This window comes from Pieris brassicae, chromosome 12, assembly GCF_905147105.1.
Source record: "Pieris brassicae chromosome 12, ilPieBrab1.1, whole genome shotgun sequence".
Lineage (NCBI taxonomy): Eukaryota > Metazoa > Arthropoda > Insecta > Lepidoptera > Pieridae > Pieris > Pieris brassicae.
This window is the reverse complement of record NC_059676.1, coordinates 402927-426473: the sequence shown is the minus strand read 5'-3', so window position 1 is coordinate 426473 and position 23547 is coordinate 402927. Positions and strand designations below refer to the sequence as shown.

At 43.6% G+C, this 23547-nt stretch overlaps 2 protein-coding genes across 3 annotated transcripts; one reads left to right on the top strand and one right to left on the bottom strand.

The window, feature by feature from the left end:
* Nucleotides 1-13844: 13844 nt before the first annotated feature.
* On the top strand, nucleotides 13845-16853 carry LOC123717126. The gene is made up of 2 exons (XM_045672945.1): nucleotides 13845-14420; nucleotides 15424-16853. Exons 1-2 carry the CDS (start codon nucleotides 14288-14290, stop codon nucleotides 16296-16298), a joined length of 1008 nt encoding a protein of 335 aa, XP_045528901.1. The 5' UTR covers nucleotides 13845-14287; the 3' UTR covers nucleotides 16299-16853.
* LOC123717125 (protein ANTAGONIST OF LIKE HETEROCHROMATIN PROTEIN 1-like) lies at nucleotides 14422-16807 on the bottom strand. 2 transcript variants are annotated; one of them, XM_045672944.1, is made up of 3 exons: nucleotides 16500-16807; nucleotides 15132-15346; nucleotides 14422-15011 (listed from the first exon to the last, which is right to left on the bottom strand). In XM_045672944.1, exons 1-3 carry the CDS (start codon nucleotides 16805-16807, stop codon nucleotides 14461-14463), a joined length of 1074 nt encoding a protein of 357 aa, XP_045528900.1. In that variant the 3' UTR covers nucleotides 14422-14460. The 2 variants fall into 2 exon arrangements, with proteins under 2 accessions (XP_045528900.1, XP_045528899.1); XM_045672943.1 differs by having other exon boundaries at nucleotides 14422-15346.
* Nucleotides 16854-23547: the final 6694 nt, after the last annotated feature.

Below are 23547 nucleotides of genomic sequence, written 5' to 3'. Positions count from 1 at the left end.
CGCCTCAGTGCCGTCCTGTATCAGCAGGTCGCGAACAATTACTCCGCCAGCGGGGCTTCGTCCGAACTGGCCGATGTCCATCCTTGATAGGATAAACAAAAACTTCCTCTGAACAACGAACTGGGACCCACGAATAATCGGCGAAGCAAGAACCAAGATCAAAGCGCAGTTTCATTTCAATACATCATCAACAATTACGCACTAGCAGGGGTGCGTGGGTTAAGGCGGTGCCAGCACTACGTCGAACCGTCTTGACAACACGTACGAAGTCAATCCTTACCGGTATACAAAGGACGGTCTTCTGCCTTTACAGTGCACTCGAGCCTCTCCATGTACTGTATTGCCGTAGTTTTTACTATTAAAAACTCAAGCAATCGCCGTTGAGGATCCGCCTTGCACCAACTTACGCCGACGCCGAAGCAGAGAAAGCGCTGCGCCTAGTCCGGCCTCCCACCAGCGGGTCTCACCGGAGGATGCGCATGTGCGGACCGAGCTGAGGTGTTCAGGCTGTGCCTGGCAGACTCCGGCTCCAGCTATGGAGCGAAAACCGCGTCGCGATGCGTCCGGCCCGCGTGCCAACGTACGCTCCCGCTCTCGCGGTCGAGCCGCGTTACCGCCGCCGCCGTCGTCGTCGTCGCCGCAAACAAGTTCGTCGCGCAACCGGTCCTTGAGTGGCTCTCGCTCGCGTAGCGATCGAGCCCCGGGACCCGGAGACAAAAACCGGGCGAAAAAGCTGTTTTTGGCAAACAGCTCTCGTCGCGGTATACTGCCGATCGACACCCTGTCGATCCGGCCCCCCACAACCCCGCCCCCGCAGTGTTTACTACAACGGACTTTTCAGACAATTCCACACAAATTCACGCAGACCCCGAGGTCACAGGTGACTCGCGCCCGGCTGGCGCTCGAGCCCCCCTCGCGGTACACAGTGAAAGTGGCAGTGAAAGTGCAGTTTTAATCGAACAAAGTGGTGGTGAACAGTCGCAGCTCTCGTCGCGGTATACGGACGACGAGAGTACCTATGCGACCACCCCGCACCGACCTCACCCCTCGACATCGATGGCGCCACCGGACTTAACTACGCACCGAACAACAAATGTGAGTACCGGTGTTAATATTCATCGTGCCGAGGGCGATAGCCACGCTCATGGGCACGACCCCGAAGAGCTGTTGGCCTATTTGGAAGGCGACCTGCGGCCATCGCAGCCCGTCTCACCTCGCGCCGGCTATGAGTTGGATGCGCTTTTTGTTGCGCAAACAATCATAGGCCGGTTCGCTACTGACGGGCTCGCACGCGCTATGTGCGAGTACCTAGCGCAGACCCGCAGGCGCCTTCTAAGTGAAGGCCTAATGACTTCGCCACTTTCGAGTGACGAACACGACGCGCTTGCCGAGGCAAGACGCGTACAATTACGCCGCCCGCCGCCGCGCGACTCCGATGAGGACGCCGCCGGGTCGGCACCCAAGCGTGTCTGTGCGCAGACCACGCCACCTGGTGTCAAACTCATGACACCAATTACACCAATTACACAAGTACAACCGGCGCCGCTCTCGCAGCGAGACCCGCGCCGCCGGCGCCTAACGGACATGCCCACGGACACGGCGCCTACCGCGGCGCCCCCCGCACCCCCCGCGCCCCGCGCGGCCCTTGCGACGGCTCTTCCGACGCCGCAAGATGCGGCGAACAATAACACGGATAATGCAGCGGCCTCTTACGCCGCAACGACCGCCTCGCCGGCAGTAGCCCGCCGGCCCCCCCTTGCACCCCTGCCCCCCGCGCCTCCAAAGCCCAAGTATCCGCCGTTTGTCATCGAGTCTCTCCCTGACTGGACAACGCACGTCAGGGAGATGAAGCGGCGGCTTGGGCGCACAATCAATGCGCGCGCATTCGGGCAGGGGCTAAAAATTTTACCCCAAGACGAGGAGGAGTACCGTTTGGTGCAGCGGTACCTAGGGGAGTTAGAGAGTAGCGGCGTCAAAGTCGTCTACTTCTCTTACTCCCTACCAGCAGAGCGGCAGCTGAAGGTGGCGCTACGAGGCATTCCGGCGGACACGGAGCCCGAGGCCATCTTGTCGGAGCTGCGCGACTTAGGGTTTGAGCCGGAGCACGCTCAGCCCATACGTGCCAGAAGGGGCAGACCGGGCTGCATTTTTCTCATCATTCTGCGCCGCACCCCCGACCTCACCCCCGCTATATACAACATAAAGGAGCTGTTGTGTATACCGGGGGTCACCATTGAATCTTGGCGGGGCAAAAGGGGCCCCGCTCAGTGCCACCGCTGCCAAGGATTTAGGCACTCCTCGCACCAATGCCACCGGGCCTTAGCCTGTGTGCGGTGCGGGGACGAACACCACTCCGCCGACTGCCCCCTACCAAAGGGGGCCACGCCGAAATGCGCCAACTGCAAGGGGGCGCATACGGCTAACCACAGCACGTGTCCGGTGCTGAAGGAGGAGGCGCGCAATAAGCGCGCAGGCACGGTGGCGCACACCGCAGGGGGCAAGGGTGCCGCGGACGCGCGCGGTGCGCATGATGCGCGCGGTGCGCGCGGTACGCGTGGCGCTCGCGCTGCAGGACCCGCGGCGCCGCGTTCAAAGGGAGGAGAGCCGCGCACGCATGCGCAGGCTGAACGGCGCGCCCATGAGCAGCGCGCCGCGCACCCGCAGGATGCGGAATTAATTTCGTACCCTGCGGAGCCTCCCAGAGGTCAACGCAGGCGCCCCCGAGGTAGAAGAGGCCTGGGGGGGTTACAAGCCCCCCACCCCGCGCGCGGAAAATTCCGCGCACTTCGCGGAGGGCCCCAGTAGGGCCGCTCCTGACTCCGCTCCAGCCACTGGAGCCTCCAGGACCGCCGGACAGCGCGCCGCACGCCCCCGCAGCGGGGGCCCTCTGAGGGGCCAGATGTTCCTCAGCGAGGCGGCGATTGCTGAGGCGGTCGACAGGGCGGTCAACTCATTGTTGAGCGCCCTCTACCCGACTCCGCCTGCCCCGACCCATGGAGGACGCCGGCCGCGCAGTCGAGGCGTAAGACACACACACCAACAACAATGATCTTACGCCTCCTACACTGGAACGCCGAGGGCCTTAGGGGGAAAGGTCCCTACCTGCGCAACATCCTGCGTACACACAACGTAGATGTTGCGCTCATTTCAGAGACACACTTGCGCCCCACCGACCGCCTGAGTGCTGCGGGCTACTTCGTCTATCGCGAAGAGCATCAGGCGATCAACGGGGCGCCCATGCGCGGCCTGGCAGTGCTGGTTAGAAGGAGTATTCCTCACCGCGCTATCCAGGCCGTCAACCTGACTGGCATCCTGACGCTGGGGGTAGAGCTGGAACTGGGCGGTCAGCCCACAGACGTGTTGGCCGCCTACGCTCCCCCCGGCGCAAATTTCATTGAAGCCGAGCTGGAGGCAGCTCTCAGCGCGAAGCCGACGATCATCGCAGGTGACTGGAATGCCAAACACATCAACTGGCATTCCCAAGTCACGAACGCGCGAGGTCGTCGCCTTCTGCACCACGCCGAAGAGCGCGGCTACCTGGTGTGCGGACCTGACTCCGCCACCCACTTTCCTAGGATAGCCGCCCACAGGCCGGACACCATCGACCTGGTGCTGCACAACCGGCCTGACCTCCACCTAGCGCAGGAGTTCCACCTCCTCCGATCACCGTTCAATTGAATTTGATATAGATTCCATTACCGAAAAATGGAAACTCGTGGCAGAATTAGAGGAAATGAAGTCGCGTTGGGACGCGATTTATAATTATCACATAGAAATAGACGCCGATCTCGCGGGAACTTTCTCCGAATATCAAGAAAAATATTACGAACAGGAAGCCATATATAGGCGCCAAAGGAAGGAGATAAATCTCAAATTGCACTCTATCACTCCAAATTAGAAATTAACTCCCCATATAGAAATACCTATATTTAACTCTCTAACGCAGAAAAAATGCAATATTTAAAATCAAAATTAAGAGAGGAACCAGAGAGGCTTATTATACATCAATTGCAAGTTAGCAACGAGAATTATGACGCATGTTGGAAAATTATCACAAATAGATATGACAACAAAAAACATATTTTAACATCGTATCTAAATAGTTTTATGCAGTTTCTAAAGATTGAAAAGGACAACCTGGGGCAAATTAAAAGACTTCACGATGTCACTTAGGAATGCTTGAATGGGCTCAAAATTTTGGGGATTTGCGTAGAGCATTGGGACACCATTATAATTCATATTCTGTCTCAAAAACTAGATTACGACACCTATCAAGCATATATTACATCACTAAAGCATCCAAAAGAGTTACCGGTGCTTGAAGATTTAATTGATTTCACATTTACTGCCTTGGAAACAACAAGCAACAAACCTCAGCAGAGTCTTGTTAGAAAACATCAATATCGGTCTAATAAGCCGATCAACAATAAATTCATGTCATCGCAAGTGAGTAATCGAGGCCATGACAATATAGTTAAAAACACGTACTGTAAAATATGCAAAACAGCTAATCATGTCACGTTTAATTGTAAATCTTTTATAGCTATGAATCATAGAGAAAGGCTTGATACAGTTTTAGTATTACAGATATGTACTAATTGTTTATGTGACCACGATGTCAAGGATTGTGTTTCACAAGGTACACACGACATCGAAGGATTTTTCAGAAGTCCTCTTAGCTACCGCAAAAATTAAAGTGTTAGAGGTTAATGGAAAGCCTTACCTCATGCGCGCACTTATTGATCAGGGGTCTCAAATATCAATAATTAGCGAAAAGGCAGCACAGTTGTTGAAACTAAAGAGGGAAGGCTGTAATGGTATTATCTCAGGAGTGGGGGAAAACACACAACGAATCAAGGGTCAGGTTACATTGACCTGTACTTCTATCCACACTAACTATACATTAAAAACAAGAGTTTTTATCATGAATAATTTAGTACACAAATTGTCAAATAACTCCTTTAATATGCCGTCATGGCTGTATATCAAAGACATCGAATTGGCAGATCCCGAATTTAACAGAAGCAGTCAAGTAGATATATTATTTGGGGCCGATGTCTACGCCCAATTTATGATGAATGGAATATTAAGAGGGGAAAATCTTTCACAACCAATAGCACAACAGACACGATTTGGATGGATCTTATGTGGAAAACTTAAGTTATATCAATGCAACATAATACTAAATAACACTGAAGATTTACAGAAATTTTGGGAAATAGAAGTCATTGAAGAGTCCCCATCCGTCGTGTCCTCTGAAAACCAATATTGTCTTGAGTTGTATAAGAAAACAACACTGCGCCAAGCAAATGGAAGGTACAAGGTTCGACTTCCGCTAAAAAATAATTTGAAAGAAAGTTTAGGTCTGTCTTCTTAGGAAAACTTCTTATGAAGAGACGGTTTTTAAAAAAGCATTTTTAAGAAATCAAAGGCGAACAAAAGAACACCAATTTTCTCCAAGTTTGAAACAAGCGTATTTGCAAAAAAATACCATTGGGTGTCAATAAAAAGCGCGATATTACGGAACTAATTGAAAAAAAAAATATTCCACAGAGTTACGTCGATTCTTATTACAAAAATGCACTAGACATAGAATAAAAAGTTCAGGAAAAATTTTCAGGACCTCCGTAAGTTGCTTTTGAAAGACTGAGTTATGGTTTAAGATTATATTATAATACAATTTAAGTAAAAGGTTTAAAATATAGATTTAACTAAGTAAAAAAGTTAAAAATCCTGTTGGTGAGTCTGGTAATAATAGAAGGTACTATTATAGTTTTAGATGCCTACATAATAAGGTAAAAAGATGAAAATAAAAGTCTGATTTAATTAATAAGTTTTAAATGCTACCGAAGAGTCTGATAATAATAACAAAGTGTTTTAGATGCCTATATTCATGTTACCATTTTTATAATATTTACAACAGATAATTGTTGGTACCTAGTACCTCTATTGTTATGCCTGTTAATTTGAATAAGCTACTACTACTATTATACTACTGATTAAAGAGATGTTACTTTCTAAATTATAAGAAAAAAATCTACTTTGTTCCTCAAAAAGTACTGTGTTTTTGATAACCTTTATTTGCTTTTCCTGTATGCTGTGCATTAATAAATATATGTATAATAATGTACACTAAGAATAATGTTTTACTTCATTAATAATAGTCAATTAATAAAAAAAAACTTTTGAGATGTATCTCAAACTACAGTAGTGTACTACTTTTCCTGAAAAGATTATGAAAAAAATATACAGATGAAGAGCACATTAATTTAAAATGTTTCACAAATATGTGATCAATTTGAGTTGATAAATATATTTAACAATTATTCAGTCACGATTACTAATGTAACACGAAAAAACTTAATAAAACAGTATTATCTGTATTTAAGTGCAAGAAATGGAGAAAATAAATAGCATAATAAAATAATGTACAACATAATACAACAATTTTGTAAATAGGTCAAATAGAAATTGAATAAAACGTTTTTTGCTGTTCCTGAAAAAAGAGGAATTTTGAGTTATGCTACTCTTTATCTAGGTGTGCGATATCGAAGTTGTTTGCCCCACTGGGTTGGTTAGCTCCTGCAATTTCAGCTATGAAAATAATTTTTCAAAAAGTCTGGAAGCAAAACATTAAGTGGGATGATCAAATCCCTACTTCTTTTCTAAAATAAGGATCCCGAGGTGGTTGCAAACTAGTCCGGACAGCACATTAAAGCTACATGGATTTTGTGATGCATCAAATAAAGCATATGCCGCAGTTATTTACTGTCGAATAAACAACAAGGTTTCATTGGTGGCAGCCAAAACAAAATTGGTACCCGTTAAAGGAAAAATCTCTATTCCTAGAGGTGAATTATGTGGAGCGGTTTTATTAACAAAGCTGTTTAGTAAAGTTAAAGCATGTTTAGGGTATAATAAAATTAAATGTTACGGTTGGACGGATTCCATGGTAACATTGGGGTGGATACAAGGACAGCCTGAGAAATGGAAGCCATTTGTAAGCAACAGAGTCATGCAAATTGTTCAAGATATATATATAAGAAGAAAAAAATCAATATTTAGTTAATATAGTACAAGGTACAGATAACACAGTAAAGGGAATAATACAAAACTGCAGTAGTTTCTCACGGGCAATCAGGATAGTTGCTTGGATATTACGGCTTTTACCAAAAAATAAGGATAAAAGGGAACGATACCTTACATTAGCTGAAGTCAAGGAAGCGAAACGGAAGATAATTCGCAACGTACAAGAAGGCGACTTCTTCTATGAGATAGAGAACTTGAGAAGAAAGAAGAGCATTAATTAAAGTACATTAATTGCATTAAATCCATATCTTGGACAGGATGGCCTTCTTCGTGTGGGGGGAAGGTTACGAAATGCTTTCATTAGTAAAGACATGCAACATCCCACTATAATATCACATACTGGTAGGCTGACTGACTTAATAATAGACCAAGCGCATAAGCTTACCTTTCATGGCGGCCCTCGCCTAACATTATCACTTATCAGACAGAAGTACTGGATTGTGGGCGGTAATAGAGCAGTAAAGAGGCAATTTAGATTATCACGACTCTCCAAAAAAAAAATTCGTTCTTTGTCCTAAAGTTTATACTATTATTTTCCAGTTAGTTATGCACAAAAACGGTATAAAGTTTGCTTTTGTGATAGTTATAATAATAATACTCATTTTTCAATTTTTTCATAAATTTTAATATTTTTAAAAAGACCGCGCGGTGAGAGTGGGCTATTAAAGTTTACACTGTGCCGCTAGATGGCACCCGAGTGATAAACAACCATCAGGTGTTATTTACAAGCCCAGAATAACTTAAAATGTCGTCACGAAAGTGCAAATACGATGCTGATGCATTTTGATGTGGTCAATTTATTAAAGTTCGAGACGTGAAATATGAACTAAAGACATCTCACGTTCTCTGTGAAGCCTATGAAGCATATTTTGACTGTCCTGTACGGAATTAAGATAGGCCATGGGCTCCAGATGCTGCTTGTAGTTATTGTAAAAGGTGTTTGGAAGGTAAGCAATTTTTATTTAATTAAGCGATGAATCCAAAATAATAGACATATTAATTTTTATTTTTATATTTTTAGGTTGGTATCGAGGTGAGAAAAGGTCTATTAAATTTGCAATACCAAGGATTTGGCGAGAACCAAAAGACCATACTACTGACTGCTACTTTTGTATGGTGAATCCGAGTAAAAGACGTAGAGGTAAAAATGCAAAACCTATTGAATATCCTGACCTCGAATCTTCTTCTGCTCCAATTGCTCACGACCTGACACGACCAGTACCTGAGCCACCAAAAAAAATATCGCAGAAAAGTAGCTCATCTTTTAGTTCTTATAAAAGTAATTCCGATAAGGAGTTTTTGCCTACACCTGAACAACCAAAACACTATCTCATTACTTCAGAAGATTTTAACGATCTAATTAGAGATTTAAATTTGCCAAAAAATTAAGTAGAGCTTCTAGGCTCTCGGTTAAAACAGTGGAATTTGCTTGATGATGTTAAGATCACGGATCAGCGGACTAGGCATGAAATGTTTGCAACGTTTTTCACGAAGGAAGATGGACTTCGTTTTTGTAATGACATTAAAGGTATGTTTGAAGCAATTGGCATACCCTGTGTCCCTAGCGAATGGCGTTTATTCATTGACAGCTCTACAAAAAGTTTAAAAGCAGTTAAATTGTATTGCAATATTGTATTATTCTATTGCACAACGGAAATAAATTTCCGTCTCTTCTAATTGCTCACTCAGTACATCTTAAAGAAAATTATGAAAGTGTCAAAATTTTGCTTGAATCTGTAAAGTATCGTGAGTATAACTGGGAGCTGATTGGAGATTTTAAAATGGTGGGATTTTTAATGGGGCTACAGGATGGATATACAAAGTATCCGTGTTATTTGTGCTTGTGGGATAGCAGAGCGGATTCTAAACACTATATTCAACGGTCATGGCCTGTAAGAACAGAATTGTGTGTCGGAAAACAGAACGTCAAATTTGAGCCGATTGTTGAACCGGAAAAAGTGTTAATGCCGCCTTTGCACATTAAGTTAGTGTTGATGAAACAATTTGTTAAGGACGGTCTTCTGCCTTTATAGTGCACTCGAGCCTCTCTAAGTACTGTATTGCCGTAGTTTTTATTATTAAAAACTCAAGCAATCGCCGTTGAGGATCCGCCTTGCACCAACTTACGCCGACACCGAAGCAGAGAAAGCGCTGCGCCTAGTCCGGCCTCCCACCAGCGGGTCTCACCGGAGGATGCGCATGTGCGGACCGAGCTAAGGCGTTCAGGCTGTGCCTGGCAGACTCCGGCTCCAGCTATGGAGCGAAAACCGCGTCGCGATGCGTCCGGCCCGCGTGCCAACGTACGCTCCCGCTCTCGCGGTCGAGCCGCGTTACCGCCGCCGCCGTCGTCGTCGCCGCCGCAAACAACATCGTCGCGTAGCCGGTCCTTGAGTGGCTCTCGCTCGCGTAGCGATCGAGCCCCGGGACCCGGAAAACCGGGCGAAAAAGTCGTTTTTAGTAAACAGCTCTCGTCGCGGTATACTGCCGTTCGACACCCTGTCGAACCGGCCCCCCACAACCCCGCCCCCGCAGTGTTTACTACAGCGGACTTTTCAGACAATTTCACACCAATTCACGCAGACCCCGAGGTCACTGGTGACTCGCGCCCGGCTGGCGCTTTAGCCCCCCTCGCGGTACACAGTGAAAGTGTTTGTGTTCAAGCTAAAAGTGCCGTTGAACAGTCGCAGCTCTCGTCGCGGTATACAGACGATGAGAGTACCTATGCGACTACCCCGCACCGACCTCACCCCTCGACATCGATGGCGCCACCGGACTTAGCCACGCACCGAACATTAAACGTGAGTACCGGTGTTGATATTCGTCGTGCCGAGGATGATAGCCACGCTCATGGGCACGACCCCGATGACCTGTTGGCCTATTTGGAAGGCGACCTGCGACCATCGCAGCCCGTCTCACCCCGCGCCGGCTATGAATTGGATGCGCTATTTGTTGCGCAGACAATCATAGGCGGCTTGGGCGCACAATTAATGCGCGCGCATTCGAACAATTTGCCACCACAATTACGGATATGGAAATAAACTGGCATTTCAATGCACCTGCATGGCCCTCTGCTGACGGGTTATGGGAAGCAGCTGTTAAAAGCTTAAAGGCTCATACAAGGAAGGTGATCGGGGATCAGAAATTCACATATGAAAAACTTTCGACACTTGTAGCGCGGTTAGAAACCTGTTTAAATACTAGGCCACTATGTCCAATTTCAGAAGATCCGGAGGATAATAATTTTCTAACACCCGCTCATTTCTTAACTGGGGGGCCTACACTTTAATTATTGCCCACCGAGAATGACTTAAGAACGAGATGGTACTCAGTGGAGAAAACTTTCCAAGACATATGGAAGAGGTAGCAATCGGAATATTTGCCTATATTGACATCTCGAAGTAAAGCGAAGTAAATAAATTTTTTTTTTTTGTTTTTTTTCTCTCATCTTGATAATTATATTTCCTATCTTTAGCTCCCTTCTTGTGTCCTAAGAAACATATTTGCCAGCCACTTAGCTGTCCACTTTGACATTTCAGATAACTGAACATCATCAGTTCCATAATGATGACCCGCAGAACCACAGCTGTCAAAGACCTAGAGGACAAGCTGAGGGCCACCCTAAAGGAACTGGATGGAGGCTTCAAAGAAGTTTTGTAACCAGTTACTACAGGAGAGCAGTGTATCGTTAGTTGTCAAAGCGAGTGCATGTGCGCATAGTCATCGCGCTCCGTTGATTCTACTAATCGTACACCACCTTTTGTTATTCTGATCATAAATCTAAACTGGTGTAAGTCTACAGGAACAATAAATCAACCAACGATGAATACCCAACCGATTACACCCCCAGTTACGCATCTGTTGCACAAAACACATTGTTTCCAAAGAGGGATCAAGCGATTATCAATGATGCAATCGAAGACGTACAAATTAAGGAATATGCTAAAGCTTTAAACCGATCCAAACAATATTAGATTTATGTCTAGAATATCAAACTACCGCATTTGTTTTTATGTAGCTTCTAAATCGATTGCGGACGATATAATAGATAACAAAAAGTATATCACTTTACAAGAACAGAGGTTGCCAATTCGAGCACTGGTTAATAGAAACAAACGTATAATTATCTCAAACGTTCACCCCATTATTCCACATTGTGAAATAGACTTAAAACTAAAAGAATTAGGAATCACACCTATGTCACCGGTCTCTTTCCTGCGTGCCGGTAATGAGTTGGGACTCTGTCATCTCATGAGTTTTCGACGTCAACTGTATGTTACACCGGAGGACTTTTTGCGGTTACCTGAAAAGATATCTATAGACCACGAGGTCACACCATATTGGGTGTATATTTCATCCGACACACTGACCTGTTTCCTATGTATATTGCTTCAAAATGTAATGCTGAAACTGAAGACACTCATACGTTTACAAAAACCACCAAAAGTGAGAGACCCCATCCCCCAACCGAAACATCGTCAAGTCAAGAAGTCCAAGAAAAAGAGACAGAATATGTTGAAACAAGAGAAAATTCCGACTCAGATGAAGATGAAGAGGTTTCGAATTCAAGCAGCGCAAGCGAACCCGTATTTACTACACCTAGTGGTAAGAAACAGAAGAAAACGTAAGACAGTCGCGGATACCATAGAGCTGTGGGGACTGGCAACACTGCGCGGGAGACGCTAGTCTTTACCGAACTTCGTCGCCGGCAGGTCGTACGATCGTACCTACGCCATTATCGCGACACAAGCTACTAGTAGACAGTTTTAAACGATACATTGTATTGATTTATTTAATGTAAATATACATGTGTGGTTTCATTTCTACCAACTCTACACCCCCATATATTGGTGACCCCGACGTGATGGATAATCAAGACGCGCATGACGCCCCCGTGATCAATAGCGTCAGTGTTAAAGTGCCGCCATTTTGGCCCGACGAACCCTATGCTATGGTTCGCACAGATCGAAAGCCAGTTTACGTTGGCGTATATCACTGCGGACACTACTAAGTATTACTATGTAGTGTCAAATTTGGATTACAAGTATGTTTCGGAAATTAAAGACATAATAAAAAACCCGCCCACTACGGACAAATATATATCTTTGAAGACCGAATTAATATCGAGATTGTCATCATCCCAAGAACAACGGGTGCGACAACTTTTAACATACGAAACATATAACATACATTGGAGACCGGAAGCCATGTCAATTTTTAAGACACTTACAAAATCTCGCAGGTCCAGAAATTTCAGATGACTTCATTAGTTCCATATGATCGAGCCGATTACCAACAAATATTCAAGTCATAATTGCGTCACAACCAAAGAGCTCGCTAGACTCCTTGGCGTCGCTAGCGGACGCAGTTACTGACGTCATGTGTCAACCACAAATTAACCACGTGGCGTCCCCGCACGACGAGTTAAAAGAACTAAGGAATTGCGTTGCCGAGCTAACCAAGCAAGTCGCAGCCCTTTCTACATCTACATCTCGGCGTCCACGCTCGCGATCGGGACAGCGTGCATACGAGTCGCGACGCCGATCACACAGCCATGGCCGTTCACGGGATGCTTCAACGAGTGGCGTGTGTTGGTATCACCGCACATTCAAAGAAAACGCGACAAAGTGTCGTGCGCCATGTTCATATAAGGGAAACGACAACAGCAGTCATTAATGGCGACGAACAATGGCTGCCACAACCATGTGCATCGTATTTTTGTTGTAGATAAAAACACAAGACTGGATTTTTTAATAGACACTGGTTCGGATTTGTGTGTGTATCCTTGTAAATATGTAAATAATAAGCAGTTAAAAAACTGTGAGTACAAACTTTATGCAGCCAATGGCTCAGTGATTAATACGTATGGAACAATCAATTTAAATTTAAACCTCGGCTTACGCAGAGACTTTCATTGGCGTTTTGTAATAGCAGATGTGATGAAACCTATAATAGGGATAGACTTTTTAGCGTATTATAAGCTATTAGTATTCTTGAATCAGATAAATTATACCCATTGACTGGATCACAAGACACAGACAAATTAATTGAATTTTGCAAAGATATTATCCCGGCTATTTCCTGTAGAAGCACTAAGAATAAAATGACTCGAATAATTGGAAAACTTAAATTAATACAAAACAAACAAGACAAGTAAGGTTAAGTAAGAAAGTAAATATATTTAATTTTTTTTTATTCGAATTTTTCTATTCTTGTTTAATCTGATTTAATATTTACATCGTTTCTCACATTGATTTTTTGTAAACAATATCAACCATAGCTATTCAACGTTAACTTATACACCTAGTTTATATTACGACTATCTGTACCTTTTTATACCTATAGATTTGTACTTTCATTATTGTGTTTACTAATGGCTCGCAACACAATTATTAATAAATGCATAGGTATAAACATTATTTAATGGAACTAAAAGAGATAAACTTGAATATAAACAATATTGATTATTTGTGTTGAGATTTTAAATAATAATAAATTACAGTATATAATTGGCATTTGTTCTTCTAGTGATTTACGAATTCGGAAGCAAGATTATGTTGAACTTTTTAGATAATTTGATAGGAAAACTTTAATTTGTGGCGACTTTAATGCCCATTCTATATTCTGGAGTTATTTGACGGACGTGCGTGGCCGTTTGTTAGCTGAGAGTAGCTCAGAACAAGGCTTTTTATACTTAAACGATGGGTCACATACAAGGATTGCACAGTTAGGGCCGGCGCCCACTGCCGGCACGGCACGGCATGTCATGGCAAAGGATTTCAATACTAATTAAATTATTTTGAATCTTATCTCAATAAGTTTAGAATTTACGTTACCTTATTTTGATACCACGATGCCGCGACGTGCCGCAGGATGCCGCGGCATGACGCGACACGCCGCAGGATGCGGCGGTATGACGTGACTTGCCTTTTCATTCCACGGGATTCCGCGGCACGCCATTGCATCCCGTGAGACATATGGGTCATTTTTGGATCGAGGAATTATGATTGCTAGCTAGTTGAAATAAGGTTGAAACTTGTGCAGCATTTCGATGGGGCGCATTCCGGTCGGTGCGCGGGGGCAAGGGAGGGAGAAAACGCACTGGCGCGCGCGATTTTTTCTCTCACACTGACTGAGCGTGGCAAGTAATTAGCACGTGCGTACGCGATACAGTAAATTACTTCACGTAAAATACGGGAAAATGGATGAAGAGAAATTGATTAATCTGGTTCGTTCGCATGAGTGTATATACGATGTCTCCTCTCGTTTCTACATGGATCAACATATGAAAAGGAACGCATGGCAGAAAATTGCAGAAGAAATGAATACAACACGTAAGTTATTTTTTTATTTATTTTTTGTCAGAAATAGAAACTAACATCTATTAACAATTTCATTTTGCCAGTACACGTTACCAACATTAGAAAAATATTCCGTGAAACAATCTCTTACAACCATCCCTTCCAGATTATTGAAAACTGTATCATTGGTTCTATCGATTGCATTATTAGTATTAGAGCCAAGTGCCTCCATAGAATGATCATCAATGATAAAGTTATGCAAACACGTGCTTGCTAGTATAATGTTGTTAACGTACTTTGGTTGAACTTTTATACCTTTTTGAAATAGTTCAAATCTTTCTTGTAACATTCCAAAAGCATTTTCTACAATACGCCGTGCTCGACTTAAGCGATAATTGAATATCCTTTTTTTTTCATCATTTAAAAGATGTGAGGGGTATGGTCTCATAATATTTTTTGTTAGTGGAAAGGCTTCATCAGCAACAAATACGTGGGGTAATTTTTGAGTTGAATGTGGTAAAGCTTTTTCCGGTGGTATGCTTAAAAAACCATTACGTAGTTTCGAACCAAATTTGGAGCTTTGAAGTATACCGCCATCGCTATTTCGACCATATGCTCCGACATCTACAATCACAAATTTGTATTTTGCATCCACGACAGCTAATAAAACGATGCTAAAGAACTTCTTGTAGTTGATATACATACTTCCACTGTTATTAGGAGCTCTAATCTTGAAATGCTTACCATCTATGGCCCCAATGCAGTTAGGAAAATTCCAAAATTTATCAAAGTCGGTTGCAATTGACTGCCATTGTTGGCTCGTGGGTTTCGGCAATGCAGTAGATCTTAATACAGTAAATATTGCTTGACAGGTTTCGTGGACTATTTTACGCACAGTAGTGAATCCCATACGATAGCTAAAAGCTAAAGACTTAAAAGAAGCTCCTGTTATTAGATACCTGTAACAAAACAAAAAAAAACATTAGTAGACGACTTAAAAGCGTGTGTTATTTAAAATACTTCATTCTTGTTACAGATGAAGAATGTCAGAAGGCATGGAGCTGCCTTCGTAACAATTATAGAAAAGCCTTAAAAAACAGGGTGTCCAAAAGCGGTGACGCTGCCAAAAAGAGGCGACCAATTAAATTTGAAAAGGAACTTGAATTTCTGCAAAAGTTTTTTCAAGATAGACCTCAGCTCTCAAATTTAGACTCTTCTTCCGACGATACACAGCTTTCCGAAGATACGCAGAATATCGAAAATACACAACCTCCCAATATAGCATCAACTGTTAATTTTCCTGAAGCACAATCGCCTGTATCTCAAATGTCGTGTTCATCCCATGCATCAGATTCTAGACCAGCTAGACATGTTCGTCAGCGATCATACATGTCATCGCAAACACAGTATACAGAAACAACAGCAGAAATATTAAAAAAATACATTGAAAACCAAAAGAAGGAACAACATCCTATGGAGATATTTTTTCAAGCAATGGCGGCAACAGCGAAGACTTTGTCACCAAAATTACAAGCTGAAATAAAACGCGATGTTTTACGTATTGTTACTGATGCAGAAATAAAGCATTTGGAAAATGTGGAGTTAAGTTCAGTTGTGCAGCGAAGTCGTCCTTCGACATCAAGTTCAGGATTCGATATTTCAAATGAATTTCATTCATCTCAGCAATACGCACCAACTTCTGTTGCCAGAACCCATAATACAACTATCGAAAGAAGAAATCCTTTACACAATTTTTCTTCATTTAATAAGCCCGAACAACAATATAACTCCGAACCAAACTATGGTACTACTCATATAGAATACATACCTACTCCTATATCCAGACATCAAAATAATAGTGATATATATGACAATAACTCCAATATTCAATTGCCGGATTATGAAAACTAAATTTTTTATAATACTTTCGCTTTTTATCATACTGTACTGTACAGTGTTATAATATAGAATGTCGGCCGCAGACTATGGAACAAAACGTGGGTTAAGCCGAAAAATAGCTTAAGCGTGGCCCCACTTTTGCCTTCCAAAGCGTTGTCTTGTAGGTTGAGTAGTCTGTGGCCCCATCGCATGCAATATGTAATATGCACTAACCTTAGACATACAGACAATCTCTCTGTAACAGGTATAGGCGATCGAAAATTAGTTTTGATTTTCTTTATATGCGATTTTAGCAAATCACTTAACTTTTCAAATTTTTCATAGTCCATTCTGTAATAATCATAGAATTTTCGGATGTCGTATCTCAAATCATTAAATAAGTTGCTGAATTCACCATTTGTAGATCTTGTTCTCCATAAATTATGCACCCAGAGTTGTCTGTTCGTCAAATTAGCAGTTCTTATTTGTCTCTCTTCATCTTCAGCTAGAAGTGCTATTAATACTAAATCCCAGTCAACCATAACGACACAACAAAATGTTCTTTTGCGACACAACCAACTTCGAATACGCGCGGAGCAAAAACACAACCAACTTCGAATACGCGCGGAGCAAAACTAACCAGAGTGGCTGGGCTTTCAGCAGGATGCGGAACACCGCGGGATGCCATTGCACGCCGCGGGATGCCACTGCACGCCGCAGGATGCCATTGCATGCCGCGGGATGCTCTGCCGTGCCATGCCACGCCGTGCCGGCAGTGGGCGCCGGCCCTAACGGTGCCAAACGGTTATCTGTTGGTTAACGCCTTGTGCGGGAGTGTTTTTGTCCGGGGTGCATACACCGTGCCTTTTTCAAGGCGCGTAACAGCCCTTCCGCTTCCTCCAAGTCCTGTGCACGGCCGGGCCTCCTAGTAGGCAGGTATTGGGGAGTAGGTACGCCAACTACTCTCTAGCAACCGGCTAAACACAGGTCCACTATTGGACGGGTCCTGTCACATCCGTAGGGGCTCTTATACCCAATCTCCTACGGGCTGGTTAGGTCGGTGACAAACCACACCTCCGCTATCACCAGCGGAGACACACCACATTGTAGGGCAAAATCACTAGCTTAGGTACTCACCACACTTAGGCAAACTAGGTACACACACCCGTCGTCAACCAGTTGGCTTCCCGCCTTCAGAATGGCGTCCGGGGATCCACCCCCTGACATAAGAAGAATTCTGCTCTTTCTCCAAGAGCGCTTCCCCGACGCATTGCGGGCTTTTAACGAGTCCGTAAACGCGGATTCACCGCGTTCGCCGTCGCCATCGCCGCGTAAGGCGAAGAAAAATGCCTCCGGGAAGGCATCTCGACACCACTCCCTGAAGTGGGAAGCGCCAGCGATGAGGAGACGGGACAAAATTCACGCCCCTCTTCGGTCATGTCGACCCAATCCGCTCCGGCGGTAACAGCCGACGAAGCCGCATTAATCTCATCTTCCGAAAGCGACGGCTTTCAAACCGTAGGCCGGAAGAAAAAGCGTTCGGCCAACGGCGGTCCCCCCGCCAAAAGGCCCACTCAGGCCGCCAACCCACCGAAGAGGGATCTTAGTTCCCTATTATCGGGAAAACCTGCGCCCCCCGCCCCCGCGGACCGCATTAAAACCCCCCCGCCCGTATACGTTAGGGACAAGGGCGCCTGGCCGGCCCTATCAAAAATTCTCGACACAAAGTCGATTAATTACAAGGCCCGAACGCTAAGGAATAACCTTTGCGTTCAGGTCTTTTCATCCGACCACCATAGATTTTTAACTTCATACCTTCGCTCTGAAGGTATCGGTGGCCACACCTTCCCCCTACCGTGCGAGGAGCGCGTCCTAAGGGTAGTTATTAAGGGCATTCCCAAGGAGATAGACTCCGGGATTGTCCAATCGGACCTCATTGAGCAGGATACCCCGTAAGGGATGTATTCCGTATGCTCAAAAGAACGACAAAGGAAGAGTACGATATGGTGCTCGCCGTTCTTGATCCTACCCCGAGTGGGAAAAAGATTTTTAGCCTACGAGAGTGTTGCAAGCTAGTAAAGTGCCTAGGCGACCACGGCACGGCGGACTGCAAAAGAACGCTTCCGAGCGCTGAGCCGCCGGCGTGCGTGCCTTGCGGGCAACAGGGCCACCCAGCGAATTATCGCGGGTGCGTAAGTGCGCATAAGCCGGCGTCTGGGCGCACGGCAGGGCGCGATGCGGTCCGTCGTGGCGCGGGAGCAAAGCCCACGTATGCGCCGGCCCCACCTCCTAAAAATAGTGCCTGGACCAAGCCCTCCGTTACGGAGGGCCCTCTCCAGCTCACGTCAGAGGCCTTCCCGCCTCTGCCAAAAAAATCGGCACCCGTGAAGCCTTCCCAGGCGCCGGCGCCGACCCCCGTCATAAAGGAGAAGCCCACACGTAAGGTGAGCCCTCCAGCTAAAGCCCCCAGCCACACTGCGGAGGCCGCCGCGGAATCAGAAAAGGTCCGTGACGCCTTAAATCTCGCGTTTAGCATCGTAGACGCGTTAGACATAGACGCTCTTGTCGCCTTCTCCGAGGCTTTCAAATCCGCCAACAACGCGGAAGACAAGAAGCAACTTGTAATCGAGCACGTCCAGCTCCTTAAGTCCGTGCGACAATTTGCAGACTCCACCACACCGCAATAGCTACGACCACGTCTAGGATCAAGGCTCGATCACTGTCCGTGGTGACTTTCAATGTAAACGGTTTCAAGCCGCAGGCAGATTTGGTTCGAGATTTCCTCGTTCGCCACCAAATAGATATTTTCCTAGTACAGGAATCTTTCCTCAAGCCCAGCGTTCGCGCTCCCAGATTCGCAAATTACAACGTAGTGCGAAACGACCGACCTACGGCGAAAGGCGGTACGCTCATTTATTATAGACGAGCGCTTCACTGCTCACCGTTAGACCCGCCCTCCCTTACCAACATAGAGTGCTCTGTGTTGCGCGTAGCCATGACCGGCCATCAGCCGATTATTATCGCGTCGGTGTACCTCCCTCCCGCCAAGGACATTCTAGAGAGCGATCTCAGAACCCTGTTTGCGATGGGCCCCTCGGTCTTATTAGTCGGGGATCTCAATAGCAAACACGGGGACTGGAATAGTTCAAAACAAAACCCTAATGGGTTAGCCCTCAATAGGCTTATAGACGTGCTCAATTTCAACGTCATTGCCCCCATACAACCGACTCGCCGTGGCATAACAGGCAACGGCCTTCTCTCAACGGACGTCATAGACGTAGCGGTTTTACGTAACGTGGCACTACAGCCGCGAAGCGTAGAGACGTTACACGAGTTAGACTCGGATCACTTTGAATTCGGCCCTCCTAACACTCGAGAGAAGAGGTTCAAGTCCATTGACGACTGGCAGAAGTTAGACGAGGCCCTCGAGCCCGCCGACACCTCTGCCCTCCCAAATGTCCCCGACAATTTAGTCTCGTCCGCTCACGCGTTAGACGCGATCTCCTCGGTCCGAATCCAGAAGTTGGCGGTTGGATACTAGTGCGATTTACAACAAAAAAGTCAGTGAAATATTTCGTAGTCAACATCATTTCTGTTAATAAAAACAATATAGCCAACGTAAATTTTTTGAGGAAAATAAAGAACAGTAGGATCATGTCTTTTCATTACCCCAACGTTGAGGATGTATCAGAAATTAAACATGACGATAATATTGTTATGATCCTTAAGAAGCCTGATATATCTCGCAGAGGTCATGTTACGTTTAAAGAAAATTTTAAAAATTACAATATTCAGTAATGTTTTATAGGTATATGTATTGTTTGATCTACAGGGCGTCCCAAATTTAAGGTACTTTCCCTTCATGTCCCATAACTTTGGGACGCCCTGTATATGATGTGGTGGTAATGCTATTATGATTTAAAAGCTTATTCACAGAAAGCGACGAGTTTCGTAATTTAAAAATTAAACTTAAGAAAACAGCACTGATTTTTTATTGTAAAAGAGGATTATGATTTTTTGATAATTTCCAACATTATAAATGTTATAAGTATGTTGCTTAGAAAATGAGCTTTAAGGTCGAATTAACAAAAAGATTTCACGCGTTTCTATAAGTCTATATTATTTTGTAATGATCGTAAGATTGTAATTTTAAAGGTAAAATACCGCCTGACTCTTATTCTAATAAATGATACGTAGTATTAAGTTGTGGTTTGATTCCAAATTTAAATGGGTAAATACCCGATCCTATTATAATATTGGGAACCCCTGGAATCTTGGATGGGATGAATGCGTCTACTTAAAACAAGGCGAGGCCCTTTACTTCGTACTTCGCTCACTCCAGTGAGCTTCCGTCCTGCCCTTCAGGCGATTGACCGCCCCGCGATGGCCCAAGCCGAGGTTCGAGTCTCACAGGAGACGCCCTTGCGCTAGCCGCGGGAAAACAAGCCATTCTGGCCGAGCTACGCTCACCAAAACAGCCCGAGCTGAGCTGTAAAGGCCCTTAAGGCCAACAGCGAGATTCCATTAAAAAAAAAAACGCTTTAGCCCCAAATATTTTTACTCAACTAATTCTCCTTAACTTAGCGCAGTGTTTCGTTCACAAGGTAATAATTAGCTACGTCACTAGTAATTCCATAAATTATCTCTATTTAAATTGTTCATAGCTCTTCCAATGACAAAATAATGGTAAAAGACGCATTTGCCCCACATGGGGTTATTGCGTTTTAAAATCCCGTCTTTTGTAGAAACATCATTTCCACGTCTAAATGATTTAAAACTCCATTAAATTGTATTAAAGTATAAAATTTGATTAAATTTCCTAACATGTATCATAGTTATAGGTTATGAGGGCGTATATTATGTTTGTTATAATCAAATGAATATGATACTGAAAGTATTGTGACGCAATAGCCCCGGTTGACCTTATATAATTTTTTTTTGTTTATGTTTCCTGAAATAAACGTCTAATTAACTATAATATATATTTTTTCCAACAAAAAGTACGTCAAAGTAGCTTTGAATCGCTTTACATGTATCATGATCACCCCAATCACACCCAAACGATATGGAGAGATATGTGTAGATAAATTCAACTCCTCATATGACATGTCCTAAGCTCAGAATCGACGAATGGCACTAAGTCGTTCATGAGTACATATAGGATCCCTCATATTAGTGTTTTGTTTCTGAATCAGCGGAGTCACCAGTTCCAAACACATCCTGTGCTCTCGACGCCTACAATGAAAATGATCAAATGGTACGGGCTCGCTGGCGAGTGGCTGTTCGTGAATGGCATAAATTTGACTCGGCGCAACGTCGAGCTCATGGCGCGAAAGCCATATTTAGCTCAAAATTTAGAAAAAAATTAACCTTTATACATTAGTTTTTCCTATTTTCGTATCATAACTTATACCTTTAAGTTCACAATAAAAATATATAAACGTGACATATTCGTCGCAAAGAAGAGCATATTTTAGATCAAAGTAATAAGTTTATGATCTCAATGTACACTTATGCAGTCAAAACTCTGTCAAATCTCAAATCAATTACATACAAATACCTCGTTAAAGGACATAAGCAGAACGAGGGCGATTCAGCTCACTCTCAAATAGAGAGAAGTTAAAAGGCAACTGAGATCAGGACCACTGTATGCACCTGACGCATTTATCGGGGCTATAAAGGCGGCACCGAAAAAAAGCGAACCATTTCATGTTAATGAAATGTGCTTCGATGATTTTTTTGATTGGAAAAGTATATGCACTCAAATGAACTTTGCAATAATGAAAGATGAAGACATTAATACTGTGAAACTGGATGTTCTGAAGATGATAAAAGTTCAAATCTCTGATCCCGATGCCATATTTTTCAAAGAATCATACGCTGACGAATTATTCAGGGAAGCTATAGTGGTGAAAAAAAAGAGAAATCATAATAGCCAAAGCATTAATTTAGATTTGCACAAGGTCTATTTTCAAAAAGCTGGACTAGCAGAGAAAAAAGCTGATCTCATGGATTTGGCCAATAAAAACCTCATTCCTATCTAGGAATTTTTGAGATACCACAAGCCATTTTACGAATCGTTGTAATAAGACTGATTTAGTACAATTTTTTTAAATTGTATTTTTTAAGAAATATTTAATTGCTACATTTAAAATGATAATGTTTTTATTAGTATTAAGAGAATTTGTGATTCTATGTTTATGAAGGGTGATAGCAATGTTTCTATTTTGAATTTCTAAGTACTATAAAATTGGGTGCCATAATTGAATCGGTAGTTTCAAAAAGAACATTAGTCCAAATTTGTGTGTTTTGAGTTATTGTTGTCTATGGTAGATCCCTTGAGGGTAGATCTATAAATCCCTAAAGAAAGAACATTAGTCCGATGAATATCAAAGGAGCTACGTGGGATTGAAAATGTCAGTAGATGCAGAAACAACATTAGTCCCACTGAGGTGTATAAGAACTTTGCAGAAACAACATAAATAACTTGGTTAGTTTCAGAAAGAACATTTGTCCCGAACTTGTCGTGTTTCTGAACTGAACGAAAAGTGACATTTGAACGTCATTAAATTTTTGTAATCTTTTTCCTCATTTTTCCGCGTTTTTTTGTTGCTGTTGCCTAAATTATTAATAAAAGCTTAATAACTGACCATGGAAACGAGTGACGACGAACAAAATACAACCAGAAGAAGAAGCAAAAAGGGATTATCAGTGTCAGAAAATTAAATTTCCATTTGACAAACGAGGCCAAAATCGTTAGGGAAACTCAATTGCCGGAGAAGTATGCAAGTCCATTGAATATCATATAAAGTCATTCCCAACTAAAGAGGCGCATTACACGTCAAAAACTGTTAAATCAAATGTAATCAAAACAATGCATGAAATGTTTAAAACTAAATATCCTGACACAAAAGTTACCTGTCTTTTACAGAAAACTATTCAATGAACGATTTGAGCTTCGATTTAGTCGGCCCCAAGTTGATACCTACACAACCTGTGAGGATTTGATGGTCAAGATAAAATCAAAGACCTTGAATGAAAATGCAAAAAAGACCTACAGTGCAGAGTATATGATACACAAGAGACGAGCAAATAAGTTTTATAACAAGATGAAGGAAATTACAAAGAAATGCAAAGAAGATGATGTTGTAGACTTATGATTTGATTATATGCAAAATCTGCAATTACCGCAGATCCCAGTACAAGAGGTGTTTTATCTCAGACAGTTGACTGTGAATGTTTTCAATGTTCACAATAATTTGGCCACTAACAAAGGGAAGTT

Excerpts from the sequence above, each read along its gene's own strand:
- LOC123717126 (XM_045672945.1), top strand. The coding sequence starts at position 14,288 with ATGGATGAAGAGAAATTGATTAATCTGGTTCGTTCGCATGAGTGTATA. Across the intron at positions 14,421-15,423 it reads AGAAGAAATGAATACAACAC|ATGAAGAATGTCAGAAGGCA; the intron begins GTAAGTTATTTT and ends TTCTTGTTACAG.
- LOC123717125 (XM_045672943.1), bottom strand. The coding sequence starts at position 16,807 with ATGGTTGACTGGGATTTAGTATTAATAGCACTTCTAGCTGAAGATGAA. Across the intron at positions 15,347-16,499 it reads AGATTGTCTGTATGTCTAAG|GTATCTAATAACAGGAGCTT; the intron begins GTTAGTGCATAT and ends GTTTTGTTACAG.